We start from the raw sequence: 19677 nt of genomic DNA on the forward strand, positions 1-19677 counted from the left end.
ATTGAACCCACATGGATCTAGCTCACAAATTTTATCAAACAAATGATAGGTACCTCGGTCAACATGATTTTTGGTGAAGAACATCCTTCAAAATAGGTCTATATGACAAATTCGATCGATAATTTAGTAGTGAAGGAAATTCTCCGTCAAGGCCTGCATTGAAATACCCACTTACCTAGTTCACTCATTTCACCAAACACGTGATATACGTCAAAGGAGCTTAGATGAAAAGGTAAAGCAACGATTACCTCCAGATCATCACAAAGGCAACACAGCAAGTTCAGATCACCATTAATAGAGCCTCATTCGCAGCCGATTTTCACACAGGCAATATTCAGGTCTCTCGATCTCTGCTTCCTAGTAAAACAACAAGAAAACACAGCATCTGCTCTAATTGAAGGGAGACTGATTACCGGTGGGTGCGAGGAAACGAAAAGTTCGAGGAAGTGCAGATGCTTCGCAAGAACACGCTGGACGGATACTGTGTGGTAACTGGTAATAACAAAGTCGAATCCACCCAATGACGAGAATATTGTCACAATGAGTAGAATTCGGGTCGAGATCGTTGTGCCGAGCTTCTCAACGTACTACTCCTCATATCCCTCGTCTTCAAATGGGCTTTCAATCTTCATGGGTCGTACTTGATACCACTGTTTGTCATGGGAAAACCTTCTTCAGACCATCCGAATTCAACTTCAAAGGAGAAAAAACATAAAAACAAACAACAAAAGAAGCATAATAAGCCCAACAAAACAATCAAGTCTTGTTCTGACTTCCTTACAGACAAAGTATGCGGGTGTCCACATCGTACTTACTTGCCACTTGCCGGACTTTCGTCGGTGTGGGATTCAGTGTAACCAGCTCAAAAATACGCAGCGTGGTCGAGTCCAGGAAACACCGAATATCTGTTATCACGACATCTTCAATAACTGTTACGGTTGGGCAACCGCCTGCAACCGTCAATAGTGGAACACTGTAAATCCATATTTGTGGTGTCAGCCAAACTCTCCAACGACCTGCAATCGTGAATCCACCACTTCTGTGAAGATTCCCAGTAGACCTTCCACGCTCCTTAGCTTTGGACATTCTCCTACTCTGAGCTTCCTTAGCTTTCTCAATTTCCATAAGTCTTGACATCCTTTCCATGGACCTGCAATCTATGACCGATAGGAAGCAAAGGGATCCCAATTCTTCAAGGCCGCATCCAAGCAAATGAACCTCTTGCAAATTCCTCATGTGCGACACATCAAGTGCTTTGGGAGGAACTCACAGCTGCATATGGATGACCTCCAACTCCGCCCGAAATATACCAGGAAATTCCGACATCAAACAACTATCCAATCGCAAGGTTGACAAGTTTTCGGAAATGGAAACATTCTACGACTGTGCAATCACCAGATTTCCAATTTCTCACTCTATTAAACTAGAAGGGAGCTGGGGGACGAAATGTAGGGCCACCCGCGAGAATGCTCATTACCTCGGCTGGGTCGAAATTGAGAGGACAGTCTTAGGAGTTCATCTTAGACAAGTCACATTTGGGGGAAGCTCTGGCAACTGTTCACCTCCAGGACATGATTCTAGATTAAGTATTTGGAGATTGGAGAGACCACTCACCGTGGTGGGTAATTCGTATATACCTGTGTATGAAAAGTCTAGGATCCTCAAATAAGACAATCTCCCAATTTTTTTAGGGATTTTACCTCTCATGAAGTAACATCTACTAGCATGCAACTCCTCAAGCTTCTCCATCAGCCAGATTGCACTTGGTAATCTTGTTATCCCAACTAGGTTGTTTATTCTAAGTACTTTCAGTTGCTTTAGTTTGCCAATTGAATTAGGCAATCCGGATATTTTAGTGCTTGACAAGTCCAGGATTCTCAAACAAGACAGGCTCCCAATTTCTTCGGGGATTTCGCCGGTCAAGTTGCCACATCCACTAGCGTCCAACTCTTCAAGTATCTCCATCAGCCCGATTGCACTTGGTAATCTTGTTATCCCCCTTATGCGGTTTATCATAAGTACTTTCAGTTGCTTTAAATTGCCGATTGAATCAGGTAGGTGATCCAAACTTGTCGATGACAAATCCAACTCCACTAATGATTGCAATTCCCCAACCGAATCTGGAAGTTCTTTTATCTTTGTACACTCAGATAAATTCAACAGCCTAAGTTTCACCAACCCTCCAATCGAGCATGGCAATTTGCTAATCCGACTATGTGACACATCAAAGGTCAACAATGACCGCAAATTACCAAACGTCTCTGGAAGTCTACGTAGCGTATTAGGCATGACAATCTCTATCACAGCTTGTAGACATCCTATTTCTTCAGGCAACTTTTCAAGAGAGTCACATCCCTTCAAGTTCAAAGTAGTTAGATGCTCTAATTTACCGATGGATGCATCAATTTCAACTAAGTTGCAACAGCCTTCAAGAATCAATCTCTCCAAGGACACCAACATAGATAAATCAGGTGTTCTCATTAAGTAGTTACAATAGCTGAGATCTAGTACTTTAAGTTTGCTTGCCGCCTGCAAAACAATTTGATAAAATATAAAATAAGAAACAATCCGTACTAAAAAAAGGACTGGAGAAATGATATACGTGTACAAGGAGTGGGACTTGTATCATACCCTAATATGGTTCCAACCAATCCATTTCTCTGAAATATCACTGCATGAAACGTCAAGAATGACTAGATTAGGAAGATGAAAGTTCGTCGCCACAAACTCGTAAGGGCAACATCGCCAAGAAAGCCATGTTAAACGAGAGAGAAGATTATTAAAGTCTCCAGCAAGGAAGACCCCATTCCCTTCAAAGAACCTCAGGTTTCGTAAATTAGCAACTTCATCTTGCGTTACAACGTCTCCACGATATCCTAGTGACAGGGCTTCTATTTTCCTACTTCCCCGACAATGAAAACACCAAGAAGTCCACATGTGAAGATTAAAGGCAAACAATTTGAAGCGCTAATAGCGATTAGCTTTTCCTTTTGCAAGAATGGTCTTCAACAATTTACAGGAAAAAAAGTGGTTCCATTTTTTACCTCTTTTCGCTTCAGAATGTTCAAGGCTTCCTCGTGATTCCACACTCTGCTACGCTTGCAAGGATTTTTGGAATTCTCTTGATGGACAATTTCCCTTCCGAGATCGCGCACTTGGTCATGCATCCAAAAAGTGTTGTCATCTTTGATTTTAATCAAGGACATGAGAAAGAGGGCTTCAATGGCATTGTGTGGGTAGTATCCACATTCATCCCACATGTAGAAGGGGTATGTTCTATCCTTATTAACAAAAAAACAAGCTATATCCAAAAATACTTGCTTTTGTGCATCATCTAATCTTTCATAAGTTATCATCAATGTTCTTTGGACTTCCATGGGAGGAGCTTTTTGTAGCTTCTTGCATGTGTCTACCCATAATGCTTCGGATTTACCAGAAAGGAATGAACCCGTAACCTCCAATGCTAAAGGAAGCTTTCCCAAAGTGGAGACAACATTTTCCGAAAGGGAAGCATAATGATATGGTGGAGAGTCTCTTCTAAAGGCATGCCTACTGAAAAGCATAAGAGCATGCTCAAATTCCATTTCTTGTACTTCGTAAGTTGAAATTTTTGTAGGCTTTTTTGCAAGGACTTCGCCTATTACTTCTCCCTCGGCCATTAGGACACTTCTATTCCTAGTAGTTACGATTATCCTACTACCAGAGCCAAACCAATTACCTTTTTCTGCTAGACTTTTGAGTTGCTCTTTGTCATCCACATCGTCAAGAACAATGAGCACTTTTCTTTTGCAAAGTACTCTCTTAATCATGTTGATACCATCATCAACATCATGAATTTGGTCGACAGATCTAGAATCCAAGAACTTGGATAACAAATGTTTTTGCAAATATACCAGACCCCGGCGTTGGGATGACTCTCGGATATCCGAAAGGAAATTGCAACCTTCAAAATGAGAAGACAGTTGGTTGTAGACAACCTTGGCAAGTGTCGTTTTGCCAATCCCACCTATTCCATGGATTCCAAGAAATTGGACACCATCATATTCCACATCCAACATTCTGATTATAGAATGCACTCGATCATCAACTCCAACTAGATGTTCAGTCACATTTTTAAATCTGACATTTAGCTTAACCAAAACAGTTTGAATTACGGATTGGATCGGATCTCCCTGGCTGCCATAAGGTAACAACTATGTTAGCAATAACTTTTATATTGTAGAACTACTAGCTAAGTGACTCAATTGCCATCAGATGCTGAGTAAATTACGCAAAAGAAATCTAGACCCCAAAACGATCATTTCTTTTACATGACTATATCACCAATAATACAATAACGAGACCGGGGAGGAAAGGAAATCTACAGATGACAGTTGAAAAGTTTAAGACATTTACCCTTCATCTTTCTTCAAGTTCCACCCCTTTATCTCGTCCACCTCGATAAGAGACTTTTCCCATGACTCTACTTCAGTGCTAAACTGCTTCTCATACTTTGAAAGGGCTTGGCTATATAATTTTGTTTTAAGTTTGACATCAGCAGGTTCCACGTTGAAGAAAATGGGCAGAATCTCTTTGCTGTCATTTGATTTTGAGGTGCACTCTACCATGTATGTGAGCTCGCGGAGGCACCAATGACTCGAAGCATAATTTGTGGAAAATATGGGAATATAGATCTTGGACTTCTCAATTGCTTGCAGAAGTTCACCACCAATTCTTTCGCCAACGCGAAGGGATTCATCATCCCTGAATACGAGGATCCCGGCACTAGTCATGCCATGGTAAAGACAATCGGTGAATCCATGACGGGTATCGGGTCCTCGAAAGCTTAGAAAAACCTCATACGAAGGTCCGGATGATGCCCTCGAAGTTGTCCCTTTCTCCATTGTAGGATCTTCAAACGCCATGGATATTGAATCCTTTCTTTCTCTCAGGAAAGTTTGCTTTGGGTGTGCTTGGATCTGAGCGTGGGCTCTCAATACAATAACCTCCGGGGATTAGGAAATGAAGCCAGCTGTGCTAAAGAGATCGGAGAGCTGTTTTTACGGAGATGGCCCGCCTAGTTTAGGCGACGGGCCATAGATGGTCAATCTATGATTAATATATGAGTCCGCAATGTCATGGAATCGTAGAAAGAGAATGAGTTTTGTGAGAGGTGGTTGAGTTTATAGATCATCCATTCAAGCCAAGTGGAAGACCGAACCACTATGAATTTGTTTTGCATCTCTTCTATCTCATTAATTCTTTTATATCTGTTTAATAGAAGATACCGATTCTGCATAACTGTTTTCCAATATAGCAACGTATTCTACACGTCCTTCGGAAAAACAAAAATGATAGTAATAATTTTTCCTAAAACAACAAATTCGCCTCCTCTCAGTCGATGTGCTTATCGATTTATCAGGAAATATCGTTGGTTATTGAACGTGTGAAAATGAGAAAAAATGGTCTTCGTCTTCTGCAGCATTGCTAGGCAATTGCTTTGGGTGGTTGAACCGGACTTGAACGTGGAAACAGAGAAGATTTGAAGATTTGAATGAAAAAATGGCATGCGGTTTACGAAATTGTTCCGAAATTCTGATCCATTATTAAAAGAAATGCCCAAAGATAGAGGGCGGTCCACAGTCCACTATTAAAAGATTTGGTGTGATTGTGTTTGTTTCTTTCGGCAACATTATTGTGTTTAATAAGATTGAAAGCACGTCATCGTTATTTGTCTTGGTCTTTTATTATGTCGTAAGTGTTGGTCTTTATTATATCTTCGAGCTAGGTAACTTGGACGGCACCTTAGGTTGTGGTTAATGATAGAGAAACGATTCAAAGTGTCCGACGTTTCACATGTTCCTTCCGGAATGCAGCCAAAACTCGAAAGACTATGGAAACTTCTTGCAATTGTGACAGGATGACAAACAAGAAGGATAATTAAATGTGTGCAGATAGCTTAGATACATTTGCTTAGAGTGTGCATCTTTTGTCGTGTTCCCGAATTTTCTCCAATTATGAAAAACCTAATTATAATTGTAGGGATGGGGGTGGGATTTTACCTGTTATGTATGACCCCCTCGAAGTAGTCTAACAAACAGTGTTCGAATTTAATCCATACTATTACCTAATAATGGATTGATTAGCAAAGTCCTCAATGGAAATTATTTTGTTTAATGGAGATGTAACTATGTTTTTTTCCTACCAAAGAAAGGTATACAAACCTACTTCCAACCCCCCGCCCCCAAACCACCACCAACCCACGGTCCCCCTCCCTCCCCAAAAAAAAAAAAAAAAATCGACCAGTCAACGTTCGACCTTGGAGTGCTTCTAATTCTTCCCTTGAATTTCCTCGAAGGTGTGTAATTTGAGGTAATCACGTACTCGCTAGACTATGATTAGGGCAAGACAAGAGACCGGCATGTATAGTACGACGGACAAAATCAAACACATCACAATAATTACACGGGAGTTTGCGTTTTTTTTTTTTTGTGAGACTCAGTTTGGGGTTCTCACGATTTCTCTTAGGTGTTTTAAGAAATCTAGATATTGGAAAACAATACGTAAAGCTAATTGAATGATATACATCCAACTCTTCAATCTATTTATTGAGTCTAAATAACTCTTATTGATCGAATAGCGTATGTTGTAATGGGTATGGTTCCATAACGGTACTTAAATTTTTCTTTTTAATAAGATAATGTGAGCTGATGTAGGTCATGAATGTGAACAAGTGGAAATAAGATACTGGTAATTCTAATGGTAGTTGTCAAATAGATCCATTGTTGCCTTCAAAATTGAATCTTTAACATCCGACGACTATCTTTATTTCAATTAAGGGCATAATTATTTGGTCTGATCCAAATTCATGCTAGGGAACCTAACACTATTTTTTTTTTACCGAGCTAATAAAGGAAACCCATTATAACGGTGAACAAGAGAAAGCTTCTAGAGCAATGTGGCACAATTAAAAGCAAGCTGGGAGGCGAGTTATTTAAAGGCCTAATACCAAAAAAAAAAAATCCCAAACATTGGTATTTGTCTAAAATATATCCAAAACTTTTTTTTCTCATAAAAAACCTTCAACTTTAGTATTTGTCTTAATTATATTCAAAACTTTTTTTTGTTCCAATTCTACTGGCTTAGTATCGAAAAAACCCCCAACTTTTGCAAGTGTCCCAATAATATCCAAAATTATTTTCGTAAATGGTTTATTGGTCTGACAACTATTGACTGACTTTTCAAAAATAATTATATGTTTGGGTCCCGGAAATGTTTTATTGATTTGCATCCATCAACTTTTCACCTGATCACAGGAAGAAAACAACAGGTAGGTGCTAATCCTCGAAGTAGCCAAATTATTCTCGTCCATCTTCTTCGAAGTTATATTGAATAACTTTCGTAACATGTAATTTCACTTGCACAGTCAAACCCAACCCGACCAACCTCTTTTTCATATATCGAGCTTTGTTCCGCCTTTGTTTTTCCCATATATACAAAGTAGCCAACTTATTTGCTGGCATTTTCATCATAATCGATTTTATTTTTTTACACAGGCTGGATGGTTGCTATCATCCCAAGAGGATCAGGGATGATGCTTTTTCACAAAGGAAGTGCACAAGTTTCTCAACCCATTACTACATATAAGTGAAAATAGTCACTGTTTAAAAAAAATTGTAAAAGAAATATCCGAAAGTATCTTCTTTTCCACCCGACATTCAATAATTAAAACAGCAAGAAAAAGTCTCACCATCAGTAATCGGACTCATCGTTTTCTTTTTCTTTATGATTAAGTCATTGTCATCAGCTCAAAAAATTTACCATGACCTGTCTTTTTTGTTGGTATTATCAAGAAAATAGTTTCTCTATATCAACCAAGAAGCACTCTAAATTCATATTCATCTGTAATCTCGTCATCATCCAGATGCTGCTTCGCCATCGGGAAAAGTACACTTTTAGTGTCAAAAGTTATACACGAAAGTCACTTTGGTGTCAAAAAGTTTCAGTCGGATCACTTTAGTGCCAAGTCAAATACAAAAGGATTGATGCATCCGGTGAAATTTTCTGGCTAAAATTATCACGTGTCATTAGTAATTAATTTTTTAATGTCAAATGACAATTAAAAATAATAATAAGCGAACATGGACTTCTACACTTTAAAATAAATTAAATTCAAGTTTAAAAATTATCTAAAAATAAATTCTTTGAAAATAAAAATTTTATATAAAATATAATTAAAAATAAGTTTAAAATTTAACAAAAACCTTTAAAAAAAAAAAAAAAACGGAGTACAAACCTTACTAGGCAGTGAGGGCTTTCACAAGTCCTCGCCGCATGTCTGCAACTTTTATTTTTGAGTTTTTTACTTTATTTTGTGAATTTTTTAACAGAATTTTTCAGTTTATTTTAAATAAATTTTTTATTTTTTTGATTTTTTCCAAAATTTTATTTATTTTTGTAAACTAATTAAAGTTGTATTTTCATTTTTAATATTTTCTTTTAATTTTTGCCTTTTTTAGTTGCTGATTGGACCTCATTTGAGTCACATCAACACGAAATATTAGTAAAATAATGCCATATCATATTTCTGGCTGATCAAATCTGGCTTGGCATTAAAACATTCTTTTTTGCAAAAATTTTACACTTAAGTAATCTGAATGAAACTTTTGGCACTAAAGTTATCTCCTGTACAACTTTTAGCACTAAAAGTGTACTTTTCGCCTTCATCGTCATACAAACCAAAAGAAAAATAAAATCATAGTTTAAATAAACATCTGGATTAAAATCTAAAACTAATTGGAAGTGTATGAATGTTGGAGATTTGTTGCCATCAAGCTATTGTACGGATGTTCAATTTCATAAAAAGCATCGATGGTCTTCGATGATAACATAGTGATTTTCTTGCTACATCTAATTATTATCAAAATGGAGGATAAGAATCTGCGATCCGACCGTCCTCGAAGCACATATTCTTGACTTTGTAGTAAGAAGACATACACGTTTTGCCTAGTTAAATAAAGATAGACTCTTCCTTGTCTCAGAATGTCTCTTCGAGTCCAAAATTTGGGCTCACGATGAGGCACGTGACCGCTTTATAATTGCGGGTAATTTTCCAATCTTGTTGGCGAAAGACTATGACAGGTATTTTGCCTCATGGTATGATACCCTCGTTTTCATGATTATGCAAACATCCAAAAAAATTAGGGAAGTACCAACTCCTCTGTAATTCTACAAGTGTAGATAGTCATTTATGGATAATATAAAGTACCAATATACCACTGACATTTAACTTATCAACTTCTTTGAAATTTTTACGTGTGCTTTTAGTAAAATACCTCATGGACAAGGAATTTACCAGCCTCTCAATAATTTAGTGAGTGATCAAGTTTTACAAGCGTGGTTTGTGAACTACCACCACTAGAGAGAATTTACTAATTTTCCAATAAAGTAGTAAATAACCAACTTCTTTCAAATTATCACCATTATCATGTTTTTATCAACGATAATTTAAAAGTGTACAAGTGTCGTTAGTAACTTATTAATGTAACAATCAATAAAATGACCAACTTCTTTTAAATTATCCCCGTTATCTGGTTTTTTTTATTAACCTTCAAATAAATCGATACATTATCGACTAATTTAAGTATCAAGTGTCGTTATAACTTATTAATACGATAATGAACTTACCAATATTCCCTTAAATTGGTAACATACCATACTCTGTGGAATTTTATAAATGTGCTTAGTTAAATACCATAGTTATAGGAAATTTATTGACATCACAATATATTAGTAACTTACCCACTTCTTCAGATTTTGCAAGTTTTGTCATAAACTAACAAACTTATAAGGAACATGGCAACGTTCAAGTGACTTATAATACATCACCATCTTCTTTACCTTTTATGAGAATAAGAAGTAGATAGGCAACATTATAAGCAATTTATCAATGTCCAAATAAATTAGTAAATTGCATATCTTAAATTTTACATGCGTGGTTCATAGGGCGTGCATGATAACACTTTTGGAGTAGAATTTCTACTCCGGAAGAGCTTCTAGAACAAAAATCTATTTGGTTACGCAACTCCGCTTTTCTACTTCTGGAGCCATTCAAAAAAGTAAAAATAAAATTTACTTCTCTCCAAAATTTAATTTCTAGAGAAAAAGTGTTGCCATATGTGCCCAATTAAGTTACCATCAATATAAGTAACGTATCAATACTACACAATTTATAAGTAACCTCTTGCAAATTTTACAAGAAAGTTAAGTATATTCTAGGTTGTCGACATTATGGAGAATTTAACAACGTTTTAAACAGTGATGATGGCAAGATGTTGAACATTTCTCCGGTTAAGTATAGCGGTTGCTTTTTAAGTTATTTACCAACATGTAGTGGTCGTTGTGCAATTACCAACCTTAAATTTTGGAATAATTGATTACCTTTTACATGGAGAAATCTCAACTTCAACTTGGGTGAATCATTGACTCTTTTTTCCAGTTAAGCTTCAATTATGGTTATCAACTCTTATTCGACTTCTCAATTACGAATTTATGGTAACAACTTTGTCGTAACCCTCCAAAAGGCGATTCACAGGAGCAGGTTTAACTGTATTTTACACGGGAATGGACAGTTCCCCCATCGAGGTGCTCGCTCTCGTTCAACAAAGGTTCTCCCAAACCCTTATGGTGAGCGACAGGAAATTAGATTTGAATTCTATCTAGATGAAGTCACCACTAACCTATGTGGGACAAGTTATGAGCCTTCCCACCAAAAAGAGAGATCTAGGGACAAAACTTGATTACGCTAACGTTTAAGTAGTGCCATTTTGGTTTCAAAACTTGTCTTGCTACGAAAGACATGAGCCAGCCTTGTCGAGTTTTAACACCCCAAGAACGTTCCTAAAAGTGTTAATGCGTTTTGTTTTTTTTTTTTTTTTTTGCAGGAAAAAAAAAACTTCAATCAAAAATATAAGATAAGATCGTGTCCAAATCACGATAATGACAGGAACGCATCAAAGTGATATGAGGCGTAAAAGTGAAGTGTGAGAAAGTAAACTCTATACAAGTCAGGCAAAGTATATACGTGACCACGTTGTTAAATCCTGAACAAGAACTGTGAGCTAAACTCAAAATATCACATCCACCGAGCACGATGAAAAAAAAACTATATAAAGTGCGAAAAAGTAAAACCCGATGTGGTGTCGGGCAAAGAATACCCATGGCCTCGTTATTGAGCCTCGGTACATGAGTGCCATGAGCTAATTCAAAAACTACCAACTCTAAAGAGACCTTTTTATTATCTGCAAGCCTATCCGTAATTCAAGGTAAACTATGCCAAGCTATACTAAATGACATGCAATTAAGAATTATCCAATTAACATCTAAATCAGCCCATGACCCCTCGAAATCACACTCCATGGTCTCTTACAGCAATTTATAGCATGTGTTATCACCGCTTCGCCCATGCAATTGATGATTAAATATGTCCTAAATTACCAGGGAATCAACTATATATTAGCACTTCATTATGGGACATTGACATAGGTTCAAATGAGCCTGCGATCGATTCATGTCCCACAAACGACCAGCAAAGAAATGGTAATCAAGGCCCATATCCCACAAATAAAGAGCAGGTAGCTACATCACGCAGCAAGATTTGAACATATACTAGACAACGTACATGTATGTTCCCACTTTTGGTTCGAAAGATGTGTAGGTGAAAATATTTATTTCCCAATCATCCCAAGGCCGAGTAATGAATAGAAAGGTATCATGAGATATAAATTGTTTTGACACAGACAATGATAGTCATCATGTATCAATGTGACTAATTATGACATGAAATAAATGAGCGAAGAACAAATGGACGTCAAAGAGAGAAGTTCTCCCACTCGGGCATAAGGAAAGCGAGATCGAACACAATCTAATAAGTCCGAATGCATTCATGGAAAAACTGAAGGTATTAAATTCCGAATCAAAATCATACATGGTAAGCTCGAAACACACGAAACATGCCTTTTCTATAGTGTAAATAGATGTGATAAGGTCAGCAAATTGAGTAGGAGAAGGCTCTCAGGCAAGCGAAATAACAATAGCATGAACCAATCACATGCAACTCCAAACTACATAGGGAACTCTCAGCCTACAATCAACATATCAGTACGCTGATGCAATACACTGAAAGATCCAGTTCAGCCAGATATATGCCATGCGAGAAAATTCAGAAATCCCATGTTCCATCAATACAAGGAGATGATCATTATGGGGATTCAGCAAATTTTACAGAACGACAACACAGGATCAGTTCAAAAATAAGTAAACAGATATAGGAATCAATTCGGTTTCATGTGAACTCGAAAACACATCAGGATCAATTCAATTTTATGCATGAGGTTCTCGGCCAGCATTACATAATGGAACAAAGGTGAATCTAGCTCAGAAATTTTATCAAACATATAATAGGTACCTCGGCCAACATGATTTTTGATGAAGAACATCCTTGAAAATAGGCCTATATGACAAAAGTCGATCAACAATTTAGTAGTGAAGGAAATTCTCCATCAAGGCCTGCATCGAAAATGGAAACACACGCTGACCCAATTCAGGCATTTCATCAAACAGGTGATATACATCGGAGGAGCTTAGGTGCAAAAGTAAAGCAATGATTCACATCCAGATTATCACAAAGGCAACGCGGCAAGTTCAGATCATTAATAGAGCCTAACTCGCAGCCGATTGTCACACAGGCAGTAGCTTTAGCTTCTCAGCCTCTGCTTCGTATGGAAAATAATAAGAAAACAGAGCATATGTTTTCCAATTGAAGGGAGACTGATTACCTGTGGGTGCAAGGAAATGGAAAGCTCGAGGGAGTGCAGATGCTACGCAAGAACACTCTAAGGCCAACAATCAAGTCTTGTGCTCCGACTCCCTTACAGACAAGATACGTACTTGCCAGACTTTCATCGGCTCAAAAATACCCAGCGTGGTCGTGTTCATTAACCACCGAATCTGTGTTATGATGACATCTACAATAACTTTTACGGTTGGGCAACAGCCCGCAACGCTCAATTGTGGAACATTCTAAATGCAAATCTGAGGTGTCGGCCAAACTCTCCAACGATCTGCAATCGTGAATCCACAACTTCTGTAAAGATTCCAAGTGGTTCAGACCTTCCAGCCTTCTTAGCTTTGGACATTCTCCTACTCTGAGCTTCCTCAGCTTTCTCAATTTCGATAGGCCTGACATCCTTTCCATGGAATTGCAATCCACGACCGATAAGAAGCAAAGGGATCCCAATTCTGCAAGGCCGCAAAGCTCAACTAAATGCATGAACCCCAGCAAATGTACCTCTTGGAGATTCTTCATGGGCGACAGATCCAGTGCATTTGCGGGGAAATCACGCCTACACAAATTTGAAAGTCTCGAATATTCCACTCCCCAGTCAAACGTTGTGCTGTTCGTCATATCAGTAATGTTCCCCTGCCAATTGTAACTAGACGTCCCAGTGTATTCCCATATCAAACAACTATTTAATCGCAAGGTCGACAAGTTCTTCAAATTGGAAAAATTGGACGAGTCAATCTCCAGATTTCCAAGTTCTAACTCCAGATTTCCAAGTTCTAACTCTCTTAAACTAGACGGAAGGGAAGGAATATGAATGGTGCTGCGCAACTTTACTTCTTTTGGCAGCCCTAATGTGGGCAAAGCAGTGATATTTTCCCACTCATATCGCACATCTTCATCAGAAGTCCATTTTAGACAAGTCAAACTCGAGGGAAGCCACCCCAACCGTTTAAGCTCAAGACATGATTCCAACTTAAGTATTTGCAGATTAGAGAGGTAGCTCAATGTGGTGGGCAAGCTAGATATAAGTGTGTATGACAAGTCTAGGATCCTCAAACAAGACAATCTCCCCATTTCATTAGTGATTTCGGTCAAGTTGTAACATCCACTAGCATCTAACTCTTCAAGCTTCTCCACCAGCCCAATCGCACTTGGTAATTTTGTTATCCGGCTTATGCGGGTCATCCTAAGTATTTTCAATTGCTTTAGATTGCCGATTGAATTAGGCAAGTGACCCAAACTTGTCGATGACAAATCCAACTCCACCAAGGATTGTAACTTCTCAAACGAGTCTGGGAGTTTCTCTATCTTCGTACACCCGGATAAATTCAACCGCCTAAGTTTCACTAGCCCTCCAATCGAGTAAGGCAGTCTGCTAATCTGACTATGTGATACATCAAGGATCAACAATGACCGCAAATTACCAAACGTCCTTGGAAGTTCATTTAGCGTCTTAGGCATGACAATCTCTGTCAACGCCCGTAGACCTCCTATTTCTTCAGGCAACTCTTGAAGAGAATCACATCCCTTCAAGTTCAAAATCGTTAGGAGCTTTAATTTACCAATGGATGGGTCAATTTCAATTAGGTTGCGACAGTCTTCAAGAATCAATCTCTCCAAGGACACCAACGTAGATAAATCGGGTGTTCTCATTAAGTTCTCGCAATTGCTAAGATCTAGTACTTTTAGTTTACTTGCCACCTGCAAAATAAAATATATACTAAGAAACGCTCCGTATAAAAAAATGACAAGAAATGATACCCGTATACAAGGACTGGGACTCATATCATACATTGATTTGGTTCCAGCCAATCCATTTCTCTGAAACAGAGCTGTGTGAAAGGTCAAGAACAACTAAATTAGTCGGATGAAAGTTTGTAGCCACAAACTCGTGCGGACACCATCGCCAAGAAAACCATCTTAAATTAGGGAGAAGATTAGTGAAGTCTCCGACAAGGAACACCCCATTCCCTTCCAAGAACCTCAGGTTTCGTAAATTAGCAACTTCATCATGCGTAAGAACGTCCCCACGATTTCCTAGTGACAGTGCTTCTATTTTCCTACTTCCCCGACAATGGAAACACCAAGAAGTCCACTTGTGAAGGTCAAAAGCAAACAATTTCAAGTGCTAAAGTCTACAAAAATTCACATGAATATAGATTGGTATTCCCTTTCTATACCTCTTTTTGCTTTAGAATGCTCGGGGCTTCCCGATGATTCCACACTCTACTACGCTCGTAGGGATCTTTGAAATTTTCTTCACGGACAATTGCCCTTCCGAAGTCCTGGACTTGGTCATGCATCCAAAAAGTATTGTCATCTTTGATTTTTATCAAGGACAAGAGATAGAGGACTTCAATGGTATTGTTTGGAAAGCATTCACAATCATCCCACATGTAGAATGGGTAGGTTTTGTCTTCGTTAACAAAAAAACAAGCTATGTCCGGAAATACTTGCCTTTGTACATCATCTAACCTTTCATAAGTTATCATCAATGTTTTTTGCACTTCTTTGGAAGGAGCTTTTTCTAGCTTCTTCAAAGTGTCTACCCAAAATTCTTTAGATTTACTTGAAAGGGATGAACCTGTCACTTCAAGAGCTAAAGGAAGCTTTCCCAAAGTGGAGACAACTTTTTCTGAAAGGGAGACATAATGATCGGGTGGAAAATCTCTCCCGAAGGCATGCCTATCGAAAAGCTTAAGTGCATGATGAAATTCCATTTCCCGCACTTCATAAGTTGAAATATTTGCAGACTTTACAAGGCCTTCACTTGTGGATTCTCCATTAGTCATTAGGACACTTTTGTATCTAGTAGTAACGATAATCCTACTACCAGAACCAAACCAATTTCCTTTTGCTGCCAAACTTTTCAGTTGCTTTTCTTCATCCATGTCGTCAAGAACAATGAGAACTTTTTTACTACAAAGCACCCTTTTAATCATGTTGATCCCACCATCCGCGTCATGAATTTGGTTGACAGAACGAGAATCAAGGAACTTGGATAGCAGTTGTTTTTGCAAATATACCAGGCCATGTCGTTCTGATGACTCTCGAACATCCGAAAGGAAATTTGAGCCTTGGAACTGAGAAGACAATCGGTTGAAGACAACTTTGGCTAGTGTTGTTTAGCCAACACCACCCATTCCGTGGATTGCGAGGAATTGCACACTCTCTGACTTCACATCCAACATCTTGATTATAGCATCCACACGATCATCAACTCCAACTAGATGTTCAGTCACATTTTTATAACTGACATTCAGCTTTGCCAATATAGCTTGAATTACCGATTGGATCAAATTTCCTTGGCTGCCATAATGTAACAACCGTGTTAAGGACGACGTTTATATCGTAAAAATGCTACTCCCTAAGTGAATCAATTGCCCTCCTGTGTTGATGAAATAACACCAACAAAAAAAAAAAATCTAGGGTGTGCTAACACCAAAGAGAACTCCATTCTCTCCGCTCTAGTGGCCAATAGCGGTAGCGGCCAATATTGGCCGCCACCTGTGAGGATCCCATTCTTCACGACGAGATGAATAAACTATATTTTCCACCAAAAATATTGCAATTAAACTGAATATGGAGGAAAGGGAAATCTACAGATGAGAGTTGAAAAGTTTTAAGACATTTACCCTTCATCTTTCTTCAAGTTCCATCCTTTTCTCTTGCCCACATCAATGAGAGCCTTTTCCCATGACTTTACTTCAGTGCGAAACGTTTTCTGGATCTGCGAAAGATTCTGTCTGTATAAGTTTGTTTTGAGCTTGACATCAACAGGTTCCACGTCAAAGAAAATCGGCAGAATCTCTTTGTTCCCATTCGATTTCGAGGCGCACTGGACCATGTACGTGAGCTCTCGGAGGCACCAGTGGCTCGAAGCATAATTTGTGGAGAATATGGGAATGTAGATCTTGGAATTCTCAATTGCTCGTAGAAGTTCACCACCAATTCTTTCACCGACACGGAGGGATTCATCGTCCCTAAAGACGAGAATCCCGGCCGCAACCATACCGTGGTAAAGACAATCGGTGAATCCATGACGGGTGTCGGGTCCGCGAAAACTGAGAAAAACCTCGTATGAAGGTCCGGATGACGCCTGTGAATTCGTCCCTCTCTCCATTGTAGGATCTTTAAACACCACAGATGTTCAAATCCCTCTCGTTCTCTCAAGGAAAGTTTGCTTTGGGTGTGCTTGATCTGGGCGCGGTCTCTCAACATGATAGCCTCTCAGTCTCGGGCGTCGTGGAAACAGGGAACGAGGCTTGAGTCAATATAGTCAACACCTTGAGTCATCATCCAAGAAGTTTCTGAGAAATTTCCTAAAAGACTCCAATGATCAGTCAATGGGTTGCCACCTATGCTAGAAGCTTCCGGGTCCGATTCATTAAATAACAAATTTAAGTTTGCAAGAAGAAATTATTTTTCGAAGTAATTATGTCTAGTCTTGGCATTAGTTGGAGCGTCGGCCGTCGAGTAAGGATCAATACAGACTCCGCTATATCACCGACAGCAGAAAGAAGAAAATACGTAAAACGTAGTACAGAACCGTTAACAGTACATCTTTTTAAGACCATTGGGAAAATCAAAAGTAGCGAATAGGAACCGTATGTTTGAAGGGAAACTGTTTCTGAGAAAAAAAATCAAATTTTTTAATGGTTTGATGACAAAAAACTAATCGATTGACAAAATATGTTTTTCATAAAAGAAAAACAACAAGTTTATACTGGAGGGGAAAAACGACTTCTACTTCTGACAAGAAGGAAGTCACTTTCCCCGCACCACCAACCAACACAAAACTAAGGTTTCGTAGAATGACAAGAAGGAAATCACTTTCCCCAAACTAACAGTCAAAAAGAAACTAACTATTTTCTTTAAAAATGATCTCTATAAAAAAAATATTTTCCTTGATCGTAAATTTTTCAGTGAAACAAATATTCCCCATGTGCATGTTAACGGATGAGTTGAGTTAGTAATGATGCATGAGATATTTTTTCCTTCTGTTGATCCAACCAATCTGTTGTTTCATAGTCAATCCAGCATAGAGCTGACAATACTATACCTGGGATGCCCAGGTCCTTCTCAAATTTCAATTTGGTGTCTTCCAATCTAGTTGATCAAGTAGGTTTTCGACGGCAACTAATGTAGCGTGACAGAGGTTTATAGGCTAATTAAGAAGTAAAGGAGACTAATTACTTACCCAAACATTAGATTTCAGCATCACCTCTAGGAAGGCATAATACTCTCAAGATCATATCAACAAGGATAACATTTGTGAATCCACTGCTTCCATCCGGAGTGACTCGGGGCACATATGGTAACAGTTTCGCTTTATAAATTAATTTCTGATCAGAAGTTGATTTTTCTACTTCTTCTCATAAGTACAAGTTGATTTTTCTACTTTTGCTTCAGAAGTTATTTCTAATCGGAGAAATTCATTTGGTAATGATTGCAAATTTCTACTTTTGAAACATTATTGACACGAAATTTTGTATGAAAAATTATTATCGGTGGTTGAAAAATTTCTACTTCATTTTTAAAATTTTAAAATTTCTTTAAAAATAATTTTTACTATTAAAAATATTATTATTTTTTACTTCGGCCGTCGGAGACGGCGACTCCACAGCAGCGGCCGACGCGGTGGTCGATAGTTGGTAGCAATTGGCGGCAGTGGCGGCCAATGAAAGTCGATGGTTGGTGGCGATCGTGGCCGGCAAAGGTTGGCGATGGGTAGTGGTTGGCGGTGGCGGTAGTCGACGATTGGTGGCTGTCGGCGGCGGGATGCGGTTGGCAGCGATTGCGGGGGCAATAGGACACTATTACGAACGGCGTTGGGCGGCAGCCGGTGAAGGTCGACTGTGGGTGGTGGTTAGCTATTGGGGTGGCATCGGCGGGTGGTGGCCAGTGGAGATCGGCGATGGGTGGCGGTCGACGATGGTCGGCGGCGGCGGCGGTCGGCGGAGGTAGGTATGATCGAAAAAAGGGTGATCGAAAAAAACTTCAGAAATAGAAATTTCTTTTAAAAGTAAAAATTATTACATTACCAAATGAATTTATGCTCCATAAGCATTTCTGGAGTAGAAATTCACTTCCGTAAATATTATCATGAGTAGAAATTCATTTCCAGAAGTGTTATCTTCTACCGAATGAGAAAAACAGTCCTCACATTGATTCGTGGTCATAATAATCTTAGGAGGTTAGACAGCATCAATCATCACTGGCGGAGTCATCTCTTTTAGCTAAGCAAGGATGATTTGACAATAGTGTAGAAGTATTTTCCTTTATTGTCTCCTTGAAGCTTTCATTATACATTTGTAGTTTGGAGACATCAGTTTGGAATCCCGGCTATCCGGAAGTTCATCCTCAACTTGTTCAAATTATGATGGTAAATGGCCAATATATATAGTTTTGTTTCTAAGGTACCTGTTTTCTTCAATCTCTAGCTTATGTCTATGTATGCACATGTCCGAGTACATATCTGAAATTTGAGAGTGCGGCAAGCCTTGATTTACAGGTGAAGCAAGACAATGAAAACTATTAAGAGAGGGAGACGTGGATCCAAAATGATCTTTGCATTTTCCGTCAACGCCATGTAAGAAAGATAAAATAATAATAAAAAGTTACGTTAGAATTGTATGTTAGCAAGTCTTGAATTTTTTTAATGTTTTAGCACTCAATAGCACTTCCATAATAAGTTTTATGATTTTCAATGCGCTTATCAGGCTAATACTAAAAAAATCCTCAACTTTAGCATCTGTCCCAATTTTTCCAAAACTTTTTTTTATCATAAAGAATCGTCAACTTTTACTTTTGTCTCAATTATATTCAAAACTTTTGAGTCTCATAAAAAAATC

The 19677-nt window shown here is 38.5% G+C and overlaps 3 protein-coding genes across 3 annotated transcripts in view; all 3 read right to left on the reverse strand.

Moving 5' to 3' along the window:
* Window positions 1–628: 628 nt before the first annotated feature.
* LOC125315513 (disease resistance protein RPV1-like) lies at window positions 629–4304 on the reverse strand. The gene is made up of 6 exons (XM_048280684.1): window positions 3045–4304; window positions 2632–2967; window positions 1701–2529; window positions 1017–1157; window positions 816–950; window positions 629–693 (listed from the first exon to the last, which is right to left on the reverse strand). The coding sequence occupies exons 1-6, from the start codon at window positions 4056–4058 to the stop codon at window positions 629–631; spliced, it is 2520 nt and encodes an 839-aa protein (XP_048136641.1). The 5' UTR covers window positions 4059–4304.
* Window positions 4305–4391: 87 nt separating this feature from the next.
* LOC125315514 (disease resistance protein L6-like) lies at window positions 4392–4904 on the reverse strand. The gene has a single exon (XM_048280685.1). The coding sequence runs from the start codon at window positions 4902–4904 to the stop codon at window positions 4392–4394; it is 513 nt and encodes a 170-aa protein (XP_048136642.1).
* Window positions 4905–12946: 8042 nt separating this feature from the next.
* LOC115733494 (disease resistance protein RPV1-like) overlaps window positions 12947–19677 on the reverse strand; it is a 61909-nt gene continuing 55178 nt past the window's right edge. The window contains exons 4-5 of the mRNA XM_048280686.1: window positions 14616–14891; window positions 12947–14524 (exon numbers count right to left, since the gene is read on the reverse strand). Of these exons, the coding sequence (XP_048136643.1) occupies window positions 12947–14524; window positions 14616–14891 (1854 nt within the window). The remainder of the gene's footprint in view (window positions 14525–14615; window positions 14892–19677) is intronic.

The sequence above is a fragment of the Rhodamnia argentea genome, chromosome 6 (assembly GCF_020921035.1).
Source record: "Rhodamnia argentea isolate NSW1041297 chromosome 6, ASM2092103v1, whole genome shotgun sequence".
In the NCBI taxonomy this organism is placed as follows: Eukaryota; Viridiplantae; Streptophyta; class Magnoliopsida; order Myrtales; family Myrtaceae; genus Rhodamnia; species Rhodamnia argentea.

Excerpts from the sequence above, each read along its gene's own strand:
- LOC125315513 (XM_048280684.1), bottom strand. The coding sequence starts at position 4,058 with ATGTTGGATGTGGAATATGATGGTGTCCAATTTCTTGGAATCCATGGA. Across the intron at positions 951-1,016 it reads TGGTGGATTCACGATTGCAG|GCGGTTGCCCAACCGTAACA; the intron begins GTCGTTGGAGAG and ends TGACGGTTGCAG. Across the intron at positions 694-815 it reads GAAAGTCCGGCAAGTGGCAA|TTGAATTCGGATGGTCTGAA; the intron begins GTAAGTACGATG and ends TCTCCTTTGAAG.
- LOC125315514 (XM_048280685.1), bottom strand. The coding sequence starts at position 4,904 with ATGGCGTTTGAAGATCCTACAATGGAGAAAGGGACAACTTCGAGGGCA.